We start from the raw sequence: 18096 nt of genomic DNA, 5'->3' as shown, positions 1-18096 counted from the left end.
AACAAGCATATTCATTATCCAATAATATGCAGGTTTTAACTGGAGTCAATTTACTGATCTGCCCACTGTTTTAATTTGTCTATAAAGTGTTCACACACACACACACGCTACATACATACATACATATTGTACTAGTTAGCTTACAGCAGTCTCTTAATAATTTACTTATCCATAGTTCAACTACTACACTATGTAGCCACAGGGAAAAAAAAATCCCAGTGGGCCCCACTTTGGGTACGCAGTGTGCATTACACACAGGGTGGGGATGAAGGCTGGCAGCGGGGGAGAAGTTGGCAACTAAGGTGAGGGGCTCCAGGGGGGCAGCCCTGCTGGACCCTGGACACCCCAGTGCAACACCACGCACACACATAATACATCATATAAATAATTGATGATCCTCCTGAAGTACCAATATGTAACTGATCCCTTTTGTTTGCACATAGTACTGATGTGTGTTGTAGTTGAACTACAGCTAACTAGGATACTGCTCATAAGGCCTACACATCATACTGTACAACCAGCCTGTCTGCATCAAGTTCTGAAGTGGCTGAATCACATGGCTACGCATATTATGTAGTAGTTGAACTATAGCTAAGCACATTATTAATAGAGCTCTATCAGCTAACTGCTGCAATATTACAGCTAGGAGGAGGGCAGACATTGGAGCCTAACAATCACCTACAAAGCTTATTAGGGTCACTACTACAGTGGGGGAATTATACAAACTTGTGCAGCTGGTATCCTTGGGGGGAGGAGCTTATGTTATATGGGTTTGTGCTCTACTCACTGGTGTAAGTGTCTCACATATACTGAGTTACACTGCTACCATAAATATCTGTATATTGTACTATATCGAGGGGCCCCCACATGAGTTTATTTGAAATAATGCTATTTATATCTTGTGTTTTATTGACTTGTCAGGGGTAGGGTTGCTACCCGGCCAGTAATTTGCCAGTCTAGCTAGTAAATACCAGGCAAGGCCGAGGCCAGTATTGGGAATTTACCAGTCTACCTGTCATTCTCCAGCCTACCCTCAACCTGCCCAAAATCCATAATCAAGCCAGGTTGTTATTGCCCATACACACAGGGTTTCTGTGGCTCTGCCCCCAGCCTGCCCACCTATATCACTGGTCCCTCCTCCTCCTCCCTCTACATTACTGTCCCACCCCCTCCATGTCACCAATTTGCCCCTCAGGGTCCTACTCCCACTCCCTTAGCTTGAGCAAGAATCTTTTTTAAAAAAAAAAAAAAAGGGGGCAATCATAATTAGGCCTATTATACTTACCTGAAGGTATTATATTTATGTTTTATTCTAGATTCATTTTTAGCTGCACAATCCAGAGAAACATCATTAGATCAGTTTGTGCCGCAGAATCAGTACACAATTAGGGTGAAGACACACAGAGCTACTAGTAGCAGCTACTTGTAATGGCTACTAAAACAGACAATGCTGATCATTTACTCATAACTGTCTCTATGTGTGTTTTAGCAGAGGCAATTCTCCGTATTGTCTATGGCAGGGGATTTTCTGGTGTTTAGTAGCCGTGAAAAAGTAGCTGCTACTAGTAGCTCTGTGTGTCTTCACCCTTATAGTTCTCATCCACCTGTAAGACATTCCATTTAAGAACCTGTAGAGTTTAACAGCTGCCCTTTTAAGAGTGTTTGTTCTTTGTTAATGGTTATTGCTATGCAGCACAGCAGCCATTAGAGGGCACATCTATCAGGCCACACATCTATACACTGGGGATGGTGCAGCCATGTGGGGCAGAGCTGGCAGTTTTTTACCTTGTTAAATAAATCCTACAAACACATCCTCATGTGTGTGTGGGGGGGGGGGGGGGGAAAGACCAGTAAATGGACTTCAATTAAAACTTGTATGTTATTGGATAATGAATATACTTGCTTCCTATTGGTTCAGTAATTTGATTCACAGAATGGATATTTTATCAGTTTTGTGGAACTGAGTATTCATTTTGTTGATAGAATGGTTTTTGTGCTATAGAATCTTCCTTTTTGTAACAAGCATCTATTTTGTCATAAAATCTAGCTTGGAATAAGCTAGTCAGTTACACCATTATATATTTTGTGCAAAGTTTTGTTTTACATAATTCATTCTGTAAAAAACTTGTTCTGCTGTATGGATGTGATACATTTGTGAGACAGAATGCTTGTTAAAATTTACAGAATGGAGTTTGTAATATAATTATATTCTTTTGTGCATGAAATTGATTATTTTCACAGAACTATGTCTTTTGTATATTTGTAACCAGTGTATATGGCCACACATTTATTCTGTGTCCTGGGGATTGTCATTTGTTTATAGAATGTATTTATGTAGACAAAATGTACTTTGGACAAACGGCACCCCATACAACTCTAGCTATGGGGCTCCAGCAACACCCAATTTCTAGTGGATATTTTTGGATTTCAGCAGTCAGACCCAATCTGGCAAGCTGTAGATTCTGGCAAATGCCAGAGAGGCTGTTGTAAAATGTCATAGACAGTCATTATTTATTGTGTGTTTATTTGTGGGGGCTGTTTGGGCCTTTGTGTACTTGAAATGTCAGGGCCTATTTGGAATCCCAGTCTGGGCCTGTCTATACTGCTAGTGAACTGAAGTTCCTAAGAAGAAATGTAATTTTAGGAACCTGGCCTACGAGCCATTAAAAGTTGGCCGAATTAGCCCTTATCTCTAAAGCACATGAAGCATATTTATTTTCTAGACAAGTCAGGCATTCTTTGGCTGCTAACACATTACTTGGATCATAGTTTGTCCACACATATTGTTATTCTGTTTGACCTTCATTTGAAATAATTGATATGAGCAATAATTTTCCAGTTATTTTGCACTAAAAGAAATATTAAGAAACTAGTAATTTAAGATACACCCAATGGAAATAAAACTTCAAGTTGAAGCATAATATTTTTGCATATAAAGGGAATTTAAGTGGATTGTGGTTGAATTTGTCATTTTGTTGGAATATGGACCAATAACCTCTAGGTTTGGGGTTTATAAATGGAATTGTAAAAGTAAAAAGTTTAATTGCTATTCTCTTCTTAATTTCTTAAGGATATGAGGAAGTGGTCTGGATCCCTAAAGGCTCAGTACATATTGATATCCGTCAGCTTAACATATCACTCAGTTACCTAGGTGAGTTATGGTGTGAAAAATATAAAATATTATTGAATTTGAATTACAAATAAAAAATTAGAACCACTACAATTTATAAATAAACATAACATGACCTGTCGCTAAAACATCTTTGTGACACAAAAGTCCATACTCAAAGAGCTTTAGCTTTTCACTACACTTAGATAAATGGCATATTCCATGTTAGGTATTTGATGGTTCAAATGGTTCCCCTCGATGAGATTTCAGATCGCAAGCACTCAAGAGTGATAGGTATAACGGTTACATTCTGACTTGTTGATAAGATGATTGGAGGGGATTATGGTTGTAATATATTTCTGTTTTGGTGGTCTCCAGCCCACACTATGCCAGTAGTGTTATGGTAAGAGGAGTGGGCTTGGCAACCTGAAATTAAGTAGAGCCTGGATGCAATGGTCTCTCTAAATTTTTTCTTCCCAATGTACCTAAAATATTCCTTTGTGTGCACCATAAGGGTCACAATATGTACAAGATTGAGTGCTTTCACTCATTATATATTGTGTGCCCCACAGTTTGTGCACAGCTTGGACATAATGTTTCCCTGATGCCTTTGCAGTGATACTTTGGTTGCAAACAGATTTTTTTTGACAGGGAGATATGCACATTTTCCTAATGCAACATCAATTACACAGACACATAAAACATATGCATGTAAAGCGCCTGGCCCTTTAGAGGTTTTTGGGGGCCAGCGCCTTATACTTATGCCCCCTGTATAGGATCTTTTATCCAGAATGCTTGGGACCTGGGGTTTTCTGGATCTTTCTGTAATTAGGATCAAGGATCAAATCTACTGAAAAATTATTTAAACATTAAATAAATTCAATAGGATTGCTATGCCACCAATATGGATTTATGCGGCTTAGTTACCATCAGGTACAAGGTGCTATTTTATTATTACAGAAGAAAGGAAATCATTTTTGAAAATGAAATGTTTGCTTAAAATGAACTCTATGGGAGATAGAATTCCTGTAATTTGGAGCTTCCTGGATAACAGGTTTCTGGATAAGGGATCTCATACCTCTACTGTCAGTCTCTTAAGTTAGATGCAGAAAAGTTTACCAACCAAGTTTATACTAATAATGTGCTTGCCCTTATCAAGCAACTTAATTACCAGGTAGAAATTGCTAAGCCAATAAGTCATAAAAATATGTTTTGTAAAAAGCATATGCACAGAGAACAATTTGAACAGATGCAGTAACAAGCATGCCCTGCCAGGAATTCTGTCTTTTAATAATACAAAACAGCATCTTTTTTGGGTTCCTTCAAGGTACTGTGTGGTGCAGGTTAGCTGCAACCTAGTTTCACCATTCACAACATACACCTTTTGAACTAATTCAGGTTTGCATGGTGACTCAGTGGTTAGCATTGTTCCCTTGCGGTAGTAGGTTTCTAAGTTTAGTTTAGAACTGGGTACTACAGTACGTGTATGTAGTTCTAGCAATATTCTCCCTATGTGTTTGAGTTTTCTTTCCAAAAACATATGGCCAGGTTAATTGGATCCTGATAAAATTGATCCTAGTGGTTTAGGTAATATCAACCTTATGTTTGGTTTACAAAAAAACTTTATGTACGCTGCACTACATACACTCTATATGCTGTGGTAATTTTATACTAATATGTGCTCTTTGAGTCTTGCTTTCATTTGTGATATTGTGTATTGCTGATTCAGTGCCAAGAACCTATGCTTGTAATTCATGCCCATGGTCATGGTAGTTTCTTTTGTATGTCAACATTTGGTCTCCATTCTTTTCTGTTAAAAAATGTGATCCTCCACCAATTTGGTAAAAATATATTTCTCTTAACAGCCTTGAAAGCAAAGGAAGGCAGTGAATATTATATCAACGGAAGGTTCCCTCCAGATACTCCTCAAAGATTCGATGTAGCTGGCACTATCTTTCATTACAGGAGGCCCCAGGAAGAGCCAGAATCACTGGAGGCTTTAGGGCCTACTAATACTACACTGATTGTTATGGTAACATGAATTATGTTTTACTTAATAATCCTAAGCAAATCATTATTACTTGTCTTTATGTGTACCTTACCCACAAGTCCTTTAAACATTATTCTATTTGGTGTTTAAAATGCAAAGCTCTGCTACAGTTGTATATATGTTAGCTAATGTATCTTCTTTTCAACATAGGTGGCAGTAAGAGAGGAAATACTGCCTGGAATACGATACAAGTTTAATGCCCCAATCAATCAAGTCACGCAGAACAGTTATGCATGGTATCTAAGTTCATGGACCAAGTGCTCAGCCATTTGTGCTGGAGGTGAGAATATAAAGCTTTTTATACCTATGTGTAATGAAAAGCAGAAACTTTGCACATATGCAGTAACCAATTGCTTTCAGTAAGATTTTAGACATTTTTAGAAATCACATTTTGAGTTAAAAAATTATTTAAGAATACTGATTAACTCGTGTTCTTTTTCATATTTTTCATGTTCTTTTCTCAGGTGTGCAACTTCAGCAGGTGCTCTGTAAAAAGTTTTCAGATGGTTCCACTGTCTCTGGTGACTTGTGTGACCCAAGCTCCAGGATCCAGGAGAAACAGCGGCCGTGCAACACTGAACCCTGCCCCCCTGAGTGAGTGTACTAGCTATTTCTGATATAGACACATATTGAATGAAACTACCAATGGCATTTTCTGATACCATTTCAATTCTTCTTTCCATATGTGTATATATGGAAAAGATAGATGAAAACACAAATGGGTTAAGTGAAGATGCTATTATGTAGTCTGCTGAAAGAGAAAGTATTTAGCAGCCTGGCCTGGGATTCAAAATAGGTCTTGGCATTTCTAGGACACAGAGGCACCCACAGAGTAACTGTCTATCGCATCTTACAGCAGCCCCCTGGCATTTGCCAGAATCCACAGATTGCCAGTCCAGGCATGGTATCTAGGCATTACCCACAAAAACATCCATTAAACTGTATTGTTTTGCTTATTTCAGGGACAACATCCTGGACACAAGTTTTACCTACTATAAGGGCTGCTTGATTTGGTTCACTCTTCTGTGGGCCCATATATGGTTAAAACAACTAGGGTGTCAGCTACTAGTCCACTTCTGTTTCTGACATTGAAAAAATGGTGGAGAATGGAAGCCAACAACACTTGCTCTATGATCTATGGCAGTTTCTGGGTGGATTTTGGCTTGCAGTTTGTAAACCTAATTATAATAACCAATTGCTTTGGAGCACCATATTCCTCTAGCCCTATTCATAACAACTGCCCAAAAAAACTGCTCTGCAACATTTTTAGTTGAAGTAGACAAATCCCCACTTGCCTACCTACATAACATAACTATGTCTTGTATATAGGAACTTTGCACAAATTATTTACCCTGTTGTGTTTCAGGTGGGCAATAGGTGCCTGGTCTGAGTGCAGTCGAAGCTGCAATTCTGGAGTACGCACTCGCAGTGTAATATGTCAGCGTCGGGTGTCAGGAACTGACAAGAAGTCCCTGGATGATGCCTCCTGCCCTCAGCCTCGCCCGTCCATGCTTGAACCCTGCAACACAGACACATGTCCACCTGAATGGGTGGCTTTGGACTGGTCTGAGGTTAATAGGATTTGATTAGTTTTGGTTTTACACTTTGGTAAAGTGTATGGAAAATGAAATCCACTAACACCAGTTTCTTTAAACCTATAGTCACCCATCCAATCCTGGCATCTCATATTAATTATATCACCTGAAAAATTACTATAATGTCTTTGGGTGTCTGCAGACTATACTGTACAATACAAAAAAAGTATAAATGCACAGTTACAAATTTGAGACTTAAACAGGATCTGTGATGAAGAAGCAGAATAACATAGTAATATTTAAGTATAATTATGAAAGTTGCATTGAGGCCTTCTTCATAATATAACAGGGCATAACTGTTATAATATCTTTTTTGTGTATACAGATATTTTTACAATGTTATATACAAACATTTACAGTTTACTGTAACATATAATGTGTTCCAGAGCACATTACAATCAACTCAGCTGTGATCTGGCAAATAGCCAGAGCTTTAGAATAACATGCCTATGTGGCCCCAACCACAGCTAAAGTAATTTTGTCTGAATATTCAGATAATAATACCAGTTTGTAGACTAAGCTAAGAATACATTATTTAAGTAGCTGGCAACGTGGCACAGAAGTTGTAGGTGCAAAATGGAAAGGCCTTATCAACAGACTAAAAATGGTGTCATTATATTATTATATCAGAATTGACTGTAGTGTCATATAATCATCATTGTCATCTTTGAGATAATCTGTTTTCCTAATTCTTCCTGAAGTGCACCCCAAGCTGTGGGCCTGGGTACAGACACCGAGTTGTTCTGTGTAAGATTGGTGACCAAGATAGTACCTTACCCCATTCTCACTGCCAAGCTAAGGATAAACCTGCAACAACTATGCGCTGCACCTTACAAAGATGCCCGCCATCACGCTGGATCACAGGTGAATGGGGAGAGGTAGGTATCATAATGTATGCAGTTAATTAATTTTTCATTTAAGATCATTTTCTAACATGACTTCCTTTCAGTGTTCAGCTAATTGTGGCCTTGGGCAACAGAGACGGTCTGTGCAATGCCTGAGTCATATAGGGCAGCCATCGATAGAATGCACAGAATCTTTTCGGCCATCTGCAATGCAGCAGTGCGAAAATAAATGCCTGGCTGATCCCTCTGACAGTCCCGATGGTGAGAATTTTATCATTTAAACAAAGCAGAGGTCATGTAGCAAATGTTCTCTGTCCAACATATCTTTATTTTATAAAGTACTACTCTCATCAGTTGCTTATTTTTAAATTTCGTTTTTACATTTCTCTCCCTTTTTGTGCCTCTGTCATTTCTTCCTCCCCTAGAGAGCATAATGCTTTTCTCCCCAGCCTGTAAAACACACTTTAGGAACCTCCTCTCTCTTCCAGACTCAGACAGGACCCTTTCTCTAAATTCAACCTACTTTTATCTCACTCTCTCTGCAGAATGTAAGGATGTGAACAAGGTGGCGTACTGCCCTCTGGTGCTGAAGTTTAAATTCTGCAGCCGACCTTACTTCAGACAGATGTGTTGCAAAACCTGCCAAGGCCACTGATCTTCACTCACAACAGGCCTCTCTGGATGTATTTTCTCTATCTTGCAGTTGGCAAATAATGTCAGCTCTCTGTTTTATACCTTGTCCTTCTTTCCTTACTTTCACATCTACACATCTACAGAGTCTAGTATTCATCTCAGCACACATGACAAGGCTTATTCAGTTTCTAATCAACATGTCATCTGCTCAGAACCTATAAGGGTTACAAGTGGGTGTATGCTGGCAGTCTGTAGATCTGTTTGGCACACTAAGCAAAAATCACAAAGATGTCAGTAATGACTGAACAAATCCAGTCTGGCAATCTGGCAAACATCATGGCTGCAGGCTGTAATGAAGCTGTGCCAGTGCAAAGTAATGTATCTACTGATGCTTTGCACATAAGAGAGGGAGGATAAAATTTAGCATTTCATACCTACATAAAATTTTGGCAAATAATTTAGGATTTTCTTATTTACCTTTTTACTCACTGTACTTTTATTCATTCAGTTTTAGTTCGTAAATTCCTCATTAGCTTACTATGGCCATATAAACCAGTGAATCAGCAGAGGATGTGAAACCTATGTTGTAAAGAGGATGCAAGTGTGGAGTGCTTTCAGGGAAACATTATAAAACACTTCTTAATACAAAACACATTTGGTCCATTAAACTTCTTTTTTGTTCACTTCTCTATACTACAATTCTCCACCTTTTAGTGCTCATTTCCTTAACCTTAAAACTCTAGAGACATTCTGAATTGTAATGAGAGCTGTACGAGTCTTTAATTTTCATTTCTTAGGTTCTATTTAAGCCATATACAGATGCATTGAGGGTTCTTCTAAGCCTCATGGCCTGTGGATATTCAAAGCACTGCTGGAAGACGTGTGGCACTTCACTAGTTACTAATATCTTTTTTAAAGAAATATATTTTATAATCTGTATAAATTGCCCTTCCAACACTTTACATTATTACAAATAGTGCAGTTTTAAAGTGGGTATCAGTTGATAAAAATATATATATGGGACCTCTGGAGAAAACTATTAACCATAATGTTCTGAAAAACTGGCAATATTTTTATTCTGCCCGTTTTACTGCAATTACTATATAAACCAGTGTCTTCTGTATAGCAGGTCCCATACCTGTAAGGCTTTGGGCAATGTTTTTATAGGTAATATGTAATCTGTCTTAATTTCCTCTACCTTCCAATGCTGTAAAAAAAAAATATATTATTATTAATAATCAGCTACAGTTTCTTAGGTGGAACTTATGTCCATGTGGCAATTTGGTGTCTGTACATCACTTAGGTGTAGGGATAAGCAACTTTTCACAGTCCATTTGCTGCAGGGACTCTAATAGCCAGCTCCACATAGCAGTTTTGGAAGTTGAGCAGTTTAATAAATACGGCAAAATATTGACTGTCCCCAAACTGCTTATAGTTCTCCAATGCTTCTGCTCACTAAATATCAAGAGAAAAAATTCAGCTGAACTTGCACAAAATACAAGAATTCACAATTGCCCTTACTATCTGAGAGGAGAACATATGGTATTGTATACTGTAATGTTCATAAACCATAGTAAACACAACATATCCAGCAGGTATTCCATTGATCTGATTCTCTTATATAAAATTGTTAAGTTACAAGGTATATATACATGTGCACAGTTCAGTTTGTCTGTCTTTTAATTTTCAATTCTTTACATTCTAGAGCACTCAGGGAGAGAACAACGTGTATGTGCAAAGAGCAGAGTGGGGAACAGTTGATACCCTCAGCTATAAAAACAGCATGTTCAGTACCCAGTAGATAGATGTACCATGGCATTGAAAGATTTGCATGTATTTGAAATAACTTAAAGAAATTCAACTTTTATGTAGGCATAAATTGTATTTTATCTGCAGTTAAGCAAATGTGTATTTTCTTAGTATGTTCTACTTAAATTAAAGGGAGAGGGATCTGGCTTACAGTAGCCATAAGGAGCAAAATGCTAGAACAGTGCTCTCCAAATTCTTCCATGATATGCACATGTTTGAGGGTCAAATTATGGTAAAATAGGGATTTGTAAGAAGTGAATTGAGCCCATAGGGAGGCTGAGAGCCTTGGAGGGTTGTATCTGGGCTGCAGTCCTCAAGTTAGACAGGCCTGCTCCAGAAAGATATACATTATAGTCTGGGAAAAATCATGCTTGTTTGATTCGATTTACTTTTTACTGAAAATGTTTACAATAATGGTGCTACATTTAATGTAATTTTTACTTTCTTTCATGACCTGGAGCTAGTGAAGCAAACTTGTTCAGTTCACTAACACCAGTCATTGCAGATGAACTAACAGGCCTTACACAGATCACAGTTATACAAATGGAAAATAGAAATCTGCAAGTATATATAGAGTATAAACTTAGCACCTTTGTAAATTAGAAAGATATAAATGGTATTTGAATAGAGTTCCATGACAAGGTCATAAATGAAGTACCGATTATAGTACTCCAGAGTGACTTTTAAAATGCTTATTGGAGGGTACATAATCACTTTAATACTTGACCCTGTGCAACAGTAGTTCACAAACTGTGGAACAAGCAACCTTTGGGAGCAGAGCAGTGGCTGGGGGCCCAGTTCAAATTCAAATTGGGATCAGATTTGGCTATATGCACTATAAGATACTCCTTTAATCCCCTTTTAAAAGTAATTTGGAGTGAGATCTCTGGTTATTTGCGGGCTTACATATTCTTGGAACTCTGGCTGAATGGCTGATAGAGCAATGTCTTTATCATTCTGATTTTTATATTTTCAGTCTTATGAGCTAAGATGGGCATTGACCAAAAGGTGGCCCACAGATGGTGTCTTGAAACAAAAAAACATTGACAATACATTGAGAGAAACATACTAGAAACAAATACAAAATGAGCTAAATGTCCTTGAGCTCTAAATTTTACAATAAGCTATTTGTGCATAATGAATCCATAAAGAATTGGAAAACTTTCTCCAGACCTCAGTAATAGAATTTACTCCCTAAAGCAAGCTTTCAGCTCAGTACAATGTCTTACATTTTCTATAGCAGCAAGATTTTTCTAGAGCTTTCCTCTTAAGGCATCTTCCTAGTTTATTCTTGTTTCTCTGTACCTGTTTTATACTTCTGGAATCCTTATCAGTCAGTAGCAAGCTTATACTGTACTTTTGCATCAAGAGATAACCGAGCTATTATTAAGCTCAGAGACAATTTAACACAGAGCTAGCCCTAGCTCTTTTAGACTGTGAATTCATACAATTCCAAGCACTGAGACAGAAGACATACCCCTTCCCCTTCATACCCTTATTGTGCCCAATACAGTAGGTCTGCCCAATGCTCTGCCACTAATCTTACAATCTAGCAAATACGCTTTACATTCCACATATAACAGCGGAGGTACAGGGCCACTGGGAATAAATTACAAGGACAGCCAGTAGAGGCACACTGATTTTACTATGTTGTTATATTTCATCTGGTTCCTCTAAACATATACAGGTATATACCATCTATAGTAGTTAAATCCATACTTGTAAGTACTCCATCCAAATTTGCTTTAAGACATTTAAGCTGCTAGAAAAGTTACAGCCTATACTTTCTAAAGCAGTCAATGAAGCTACAACTGATATAAACCTTTACCTTCTGTAAGGTTTTAACACTTGCAGAGGCAGTTAGGCACCTTCTTGAAGACCTCTTCTTAACTTCTAGGGATATCTGTGCTTTAACAGAAAGGGATAAAAGTAAAATAAATACAGACATTACTTTAAGCCAGACCTAACCACTGGAGGATCTTAGTACACAGCGGATCTTCTACATCTCAGTACTAGATGATACAGCATTTACAAGCTTCTACAAAGGCTGGTGTGCTTTGTACAAAAGCTCAGACTCATGTATTTTAGGAGACTGTGTACCCTGCTGTAAATTAGATTGCAAATCACTTCTGACCTCATGCCTTTGGTATGATCATGGAACTGCTTGATGTCCTCCAATGCCCTTATAATTTATATTAAGGAGATACCTTATTTTATATTTAATCTATTACAATTTTCCATGTTTCATTTTAATAATGCAAGGGAAATATTATAGCACAGATATTTATAGGACATTATTATTAAAGATTTTTGTGAATTTACTATAAACACCAGGATTTTTGTCATTAACCAGGACTTTTGTCAAAATGTTTCCAACTTTTTATTTTTAAAATTCATAATTTGAGGAATTGTAGAATCTATAATGCTGAAACACAAAAAAAACCTCAGTGTGCCAGCACTGTTAATTTTGCATAGCTTGTTGTCAGGTAATGGAGAGATTAAAGACACCCTATATGGAAAGGGTTAATGTCAGAAAATGTAAGATCACACTTGTGTAAGAGCTACAACCTGTGGTTCTCCAGCTGCTCTATCAAAAGCCAACAATAAGAAAAAACATTGTTTTATTGTAGCTTCATGTTACTGTATTTGTTTGCTGTCTGCTCCCAGATTTGGTAAAAGAACATTTCTTATTCAACAATGAAAATCATCAAAATTATACATTTTTTTTTTAAAAAAATATAAGACATTTTGTTATTAAAGAAGACCCTTAAAGGTTTGTCAGTATGTTTGTGTTTTTATATAAATGTATTTATATGTATTTAGGATTTTACTTGCTCTCCTTGATGACTGAGTGGAGCATTTTTATTGGGTGTATGTATATATGCATATTTTCATAGCGCTACTTATAGACGCAATGCTGTACAGCAGAACAATAAATTAATAACAAGCAGAGGGTCATTACAATAATAGATAAGTACAAAGTACAATAATGAATGCAGTTAAAAGTACAGTTGCATTAAAGATTCCACAGAGCTTAGTGACAAAGAGACTAGAGCAGTGCTGTCCAACTGGCGGCCCGTGACCCCCCTCTGTGTGGCCCCCCACCTGTCTGTCTGCTTTGATGGCTTACCTTTGTGTAAGCTTTAAATGGTATCAGTACTGAGATTAACTGGCCCCCTGCATTGCTCACACCTCAGATTCAGGCTGTAATACCCCTGTATTGTTTAAACATTTAATCCCCTGTACTGTTCACACCTTTTAGTTTCTGCATTGTTCACCCCCTGCAGTGTTCACACCTCAGGCTCAGGCTGTAATCACCCCCATTGTTCACCTGTTCACACCTCAGACACAGGTACTGTAGGTACCTATGTAGGTAGTGCCTGGACTATGCGTGTATGGCACACACAGGGAGCATAGGGTAGGCAGAGTATGGCACACACAGGCAGCATAGGGCAGGGAGGGTATGGTCAACACAGGCAGCATAGGGTAGGCAGAGTATTGCACACACAGGCAGGGTAGGGCAGGGAGGGTATGGTACACACAGGCAGCATAGGGCAGGGAGGGTATGGTACAAACAGGCAGGGTAGGGCAGGCAGAGCATGGCACACACAGGCAGCTAAGGGCAGGCAGAGTATGGCACACACAGCCAGCATAGGGCAGGTAGATTATGGCACACATGGGCAGCATAGGGCAGGGAGGGTATGGCACACACAGGTAGGGCAGGTAGAGTATGGCACACACAGACAGCATAGGACAGGCAGAGTGCTGCCTGTGTGTGCCATACTCTGCCTGCCCTATGCTGCCTGTGGGAGGTGAACCTGGCAGGGGTTTGTTGCGGGAGTTTGTTAGCAGTTGGAAATAGCCATTAAATGGTCCCTAAGGTGTGTAATTATGTACTGGGGGTTGCTGTGCTATCCACAGGGGAGGAGGAGGCACATGGAATTTAAGGGTATATCTTAATATGACATAATATAATTCTTTCACATATGAATGACTGTTGATATCCCCACAGTAAGGACCAAGCATTTGGGATTTTGCTGTGCTACCACCATTGTGATAAAATAGGTGTTGTTTGAAGTGGGTGTGGTTTCAAAAAGGGGAGTGGTCAAAACTGGCTTCCATTAGCGGCCCTCCACCATGTTTGCTAGAGAAATTCTGTCCCTCGGCACCGCAGAAGTTGGACAGCACTGGACTAGAGGATAGAGGTCCCAACCCCGTAGAGCTTACAATCTAAATGGGAGGGTAAATTACAGACACAAATAGGAGGGTATTAAGTGCTGCAGGTTACAGTGGGTGACACTGAAATAGAAGTGCTAGTTCTCAGATCAGGTGTTTATTAATTCTCTGGAGAAATTCAAGGAGGGCATTCCAAATATAAGGAGCAGCGAGGCAGAAGAGTTTAAGACAGGAAACAGCAGTAGTAGTGGGGGCGCAAGCAAGCAGTTGCTCTCTTGGATGAGAGGTGAGTAATCCTGACAGCAGTATTTATTACAGACTGTAGGGGGGAGGAGAGATGGGAGTTAGGGAGGCTAGTTAGTAGCAGGTTACAGTAGTTTAGTTGGGATAGGATTAGAGCATGCATAACCTTCTTTTCACATGTCACTGAGTATTTTTGAGTATTGATTGAATGTCCAGGCCGTGCACCAGTGCTTTCAGGTGATGACGGGGAATTTGAGAGTTTTGGCTCCCACCAAGAGTTGCTAAGTGCAGGGGGGCCCTATAGTTACCACATGAAAAGGACAAAGACAGACAAAGCGTATATCTGCTTCTCTAAGCCTTGCCAGGCAGAGAGAAGAGGATGCACTTCTGCGTGCTCCTCTGTGTGCCTGCTTTAAAGGCCTATGGCAACTGCCCAAGTGTGGGCAGACAGAGCGGAGCGAATCGGAGGTTGGGCTGGAAAACGTTCACTTTTGCAGCAGGAAAGTATATGACTTTTCTTTCTATTTTTTTTAATGAATATCACCTATTTCAGGTTTAAAAATAAATACTTACACATATATTCACATTTTGATTTTTTCGCAACATTTTTTATTGCATTAAATGCAAAAAATCTGCCCCCTAGTGTTCCTGCGCTTGTACCAATGCTGATCTTGATTGAGACTTTTGATTCCTTACATACCCTTCCATCCCCTTCATTCTTCATACTCAAGGTGCCCAGAGTGACACTAAAATCCTTTGGATCTTGTGCTTTCTGCTACTCTGCTACCAACAGTATGGAACTCTTTGTCATATACAGATCGAGGCATCAAGACATATCTGTTCACCCAGGCTTTTTAAATACAATAAGAAACATTTTTTTTTAATCTGTAACATATGCTGTAACATGCTATACAAACGTTATTATAATTATTTCCAAACACTTCCCAACCAGATAAACTATGCATGACTTTAGGAGCCATAATATTTTTGGTAGAATACAAATGTACAGAAAGACCTTGTGTGGTTGAAATAATCATAAAGTGTATATTTAATTTGAGGCAAAACTTTGCATAAAATTCAATACATATTTATAAAGCTGTGAGTTTCCACAAATTTCCATAAATTTTATACAGTATGTGAAAACTGTAAGCATACTATTTATAAAAATAATAAATTTCAATGGCTTTGGCAAGGCCCTGCATGTCTAGTAAACTTGCATAGAACTGGTATAGTAAGTAAAAAGAGTTTACTAGGCTTCTGTTGCTTTTTATGCAATTTACGACTCCCAGCTTTGCAGCCATTTTAACATTTATAGAGTACACTTTGTTTCACATGCAGAGGAGCTGTGAAAAGAGCAGCACAGAAAACTGTGTTTCTTCCCCACAGTTGTACATATATTTCTCATAAAGATGTGTGAAGGTACACTAGCATAACAATAAAATGATAGGCTCTTCAGATATTTTAGGCTAGACAACCACTTAAAATTTGGATTCAAATTTCAATTTGGAGTCAATGCTATGATTTGGGCATCAGTGATATGACACTAATAAGTAGCCTGTCGTGTACTAGAATCAGTATTTGAGCACTTAGGTTGCTTGGTGAGTGTCCAATCAGATTCACCACATCACAGGGCTCATTTACTAATTAAGCCTTAAATGTTATGCCCCTCTGTGGCTCATATAGCTTTTGAGGCAAGGAATTAAAAGGTACATCTGGTTGAACCCAGGTTACACAGAGGTCCACAGGGAGTCCTAGTTTCCAGGTAAGATTTTATTTATTAAATCCAAATAAAACACAGTATTATAGGTAAAAATTATGCCAATCTGCATTTGCATTTGTATTCGTAACTAACAGTTTAAGGTGTTTTAATGATAATTTAGACTGTGCTAATAAAGGCTAATGGCACATAAGGGAAGTCTGTCAGATTTTTGGGCTGTCTGGTAGGGAACCCTTGCTTTGATCTGTGTACTACTAGTTTTAACTTTGTGTAAGGCCCTATTCTTCACTCACTATAAATATGGGGACAGGGCCAAGGTCGTGAGAGATGAAGCCATGATTTAATCCATATGCAATAGGCATCTTAAAACCAATGTATATATCTAGAAGTATGTTCACTGTTTGCAGTCAATGAAAGGGTTAAATAGGTTGCAACCCACATAGTATCTATGACGTCAAAGTTCCTCCTTTCAGTATTAAAAATGCCAGTAGGAGGGGGATATCCTAGTTACTTTAAAATCAGAGTAATAAATAGATGCAGGTCATCTTCTTATAACAATAACTTGTTTGTAACTTCTGTACTACCATCTTATTATACATCTAGTTCTCTTCTGCTACTGAACTGGTTTCTCCATAATGGTTCTACAGGAATTTTGTGGCTCTGCTATATGAGAGTAGGTACAACTTTAAGCTGGTGTGCTTTAGCCTCGGGTCAGGCTAGACTATGCTGTAACGTCTGTGCGTGCAAACAAGCGCACAGCTTAGAGGGAACATTGGTTCAGTGCTCATGGTTTACATTTTGCTCTCTGCTGTGTCTAAGGGCTCTGGTACACGGGGAGATTAGTCGCCCGCGAGCAGGGAGTTTTGCCGCGGGCGACTAATCTCCCCGTGTACCAGAGCCCTAAGGAGTCTGATTTGGTTGCCTATGTTGTCACAACTTGTTTATTTGCTTTGCTGATAACTTGGTTGAATGTATCAAGAAGAGGAAAAGCTTAAGGGCTGTGACACGCCCGGCGACTAATCTCCCCGAAATGCCATCCCACCGGCTAGAATGTAAATCACCAGTGGGATGGCATACGCGGCGCCACAATTTTCCAAAGTCGCGGAAGTTGCCTTGAAAAGCAAACTCCCCATCTATTACAGCCCTTAAAGTGGACCTGTCACCCAGGCATAAAAAGCTGTATAATAAAAGCCCTTTTCAAATTTAATATGAAATCAAAAGCCTTTTTCTTTATTAACACATCCATACCCATAATAAAAGCATTTAAAAATCCCAGCTGTCAATCATATATTGCCTGCCCCGCCTCTATGCCTTAGGCATAGAGGTGGGGCAGACAGTTACTTTCACTTTCAATTTAGAACTTATTAGATGTTACTGCTCTCCTCACATCCCCCCCCCTCACAATCTAATTTAATAACCAGTGCATGGACATGGGTATCGGGTCCCCCCATACTGGCACAGAAACAAGATTTTGGCAGGATGCAAAGCTTGCCAATATAACAGTGTCCACAAAATGGCCCCTGCCTGCTTGCTGCAATTGTGAGTTCCAAGGCTGAAGAAAATAAGATTAAAATAATTTCTAAAGTGTAGGTGAAGTTCATTTTGCTTGACAAACACAAAAGAAAACAATTTGGAATTATTTCTTAGGGTGACAGGTCCGCTTTAAGGTGCCCATACACGTACAGATATTATCTATCATAAAAAGTTTTGTACAATATTCGGTGCGGGTATGGAGGTTTGATGATATCAGCAAAAACCTTGGATATTGGTTGTCTCGTCATTCGGCCAGGGTGGAAAATAAGGTGCCTAAACATCAGCAGTAGGTTAATGCTGAATCATCAGATAGGGGTAGAATTCTATTGTTTTTACCAGCATATCTGACGATTCAGCTCTTAATGTTAGTAGAGTGGATGAACAAT

The 18096-nt window shown here is 38.8% G+C and overlaps 1 protein-coding gene across 3 annotated transcripts in view; it reads left to right on the top strand.

The window, feature by feature from the left end:
* adamts10 (ADAM metallopeptidase with thrombospondin type 1 motif 10) overlaps positions 1–12817 on the top strand; it is a 53707-nt gene extending 40890 nt beyond the window's left edge. For all 3 annotated transcript variants that reach the window (XM_004910996.4, XM_031905008.1, XM_018096944.2), the window contains 8 exons: positions 3071–3151; positions 4975–5141; positions 5310–5439; positions 5624–5753; positions 6526–6730; positions 7456–7632; positions 7704–7860; positions 8145–12817. In XM_004910996.4, coding sequence (XP_004911053.2) covers positions 3071–3151; positions 4975–5141; positions 5310–5439; positions 5624–5753; positions 6526–6730; positions 7456–7632; positions 7704–7860; positions 8145–8254 — 1157 coding nt within the window. In that variant the 3' untranslated portion in view covers positions 8255–12817. The remainder of the gene's footprint in view (positions 1–3070; positions 3152–4974; positions 5142–5309; positions 5440–5623; positions 5754–6525; positions 6731–7455; positions 7633–7703; positions 7861–8144) is intronic.
* Positions 12818–18096: the final 5279 nt, after the last annotated feature.

Source organism: Xenopus tropicalis, chromosome 1, assembly GCF_000004195.4.
Source record: "Xenopus tropicalis strain Nigerian chromosome 1, UCB_Xtro_10.0, whole genome shotgun sequence".
NCBI lineage: Eukaryota > Metazoa > Chordata > Amphibia > Anura > Pipidae > Xenopus > Xenopus tropicalis.
The sequence above is the reverse complement of the archived record's forward strand: the minus strand, read 5'-3'. Positions and strand labels throughout refer to the sequence as shown.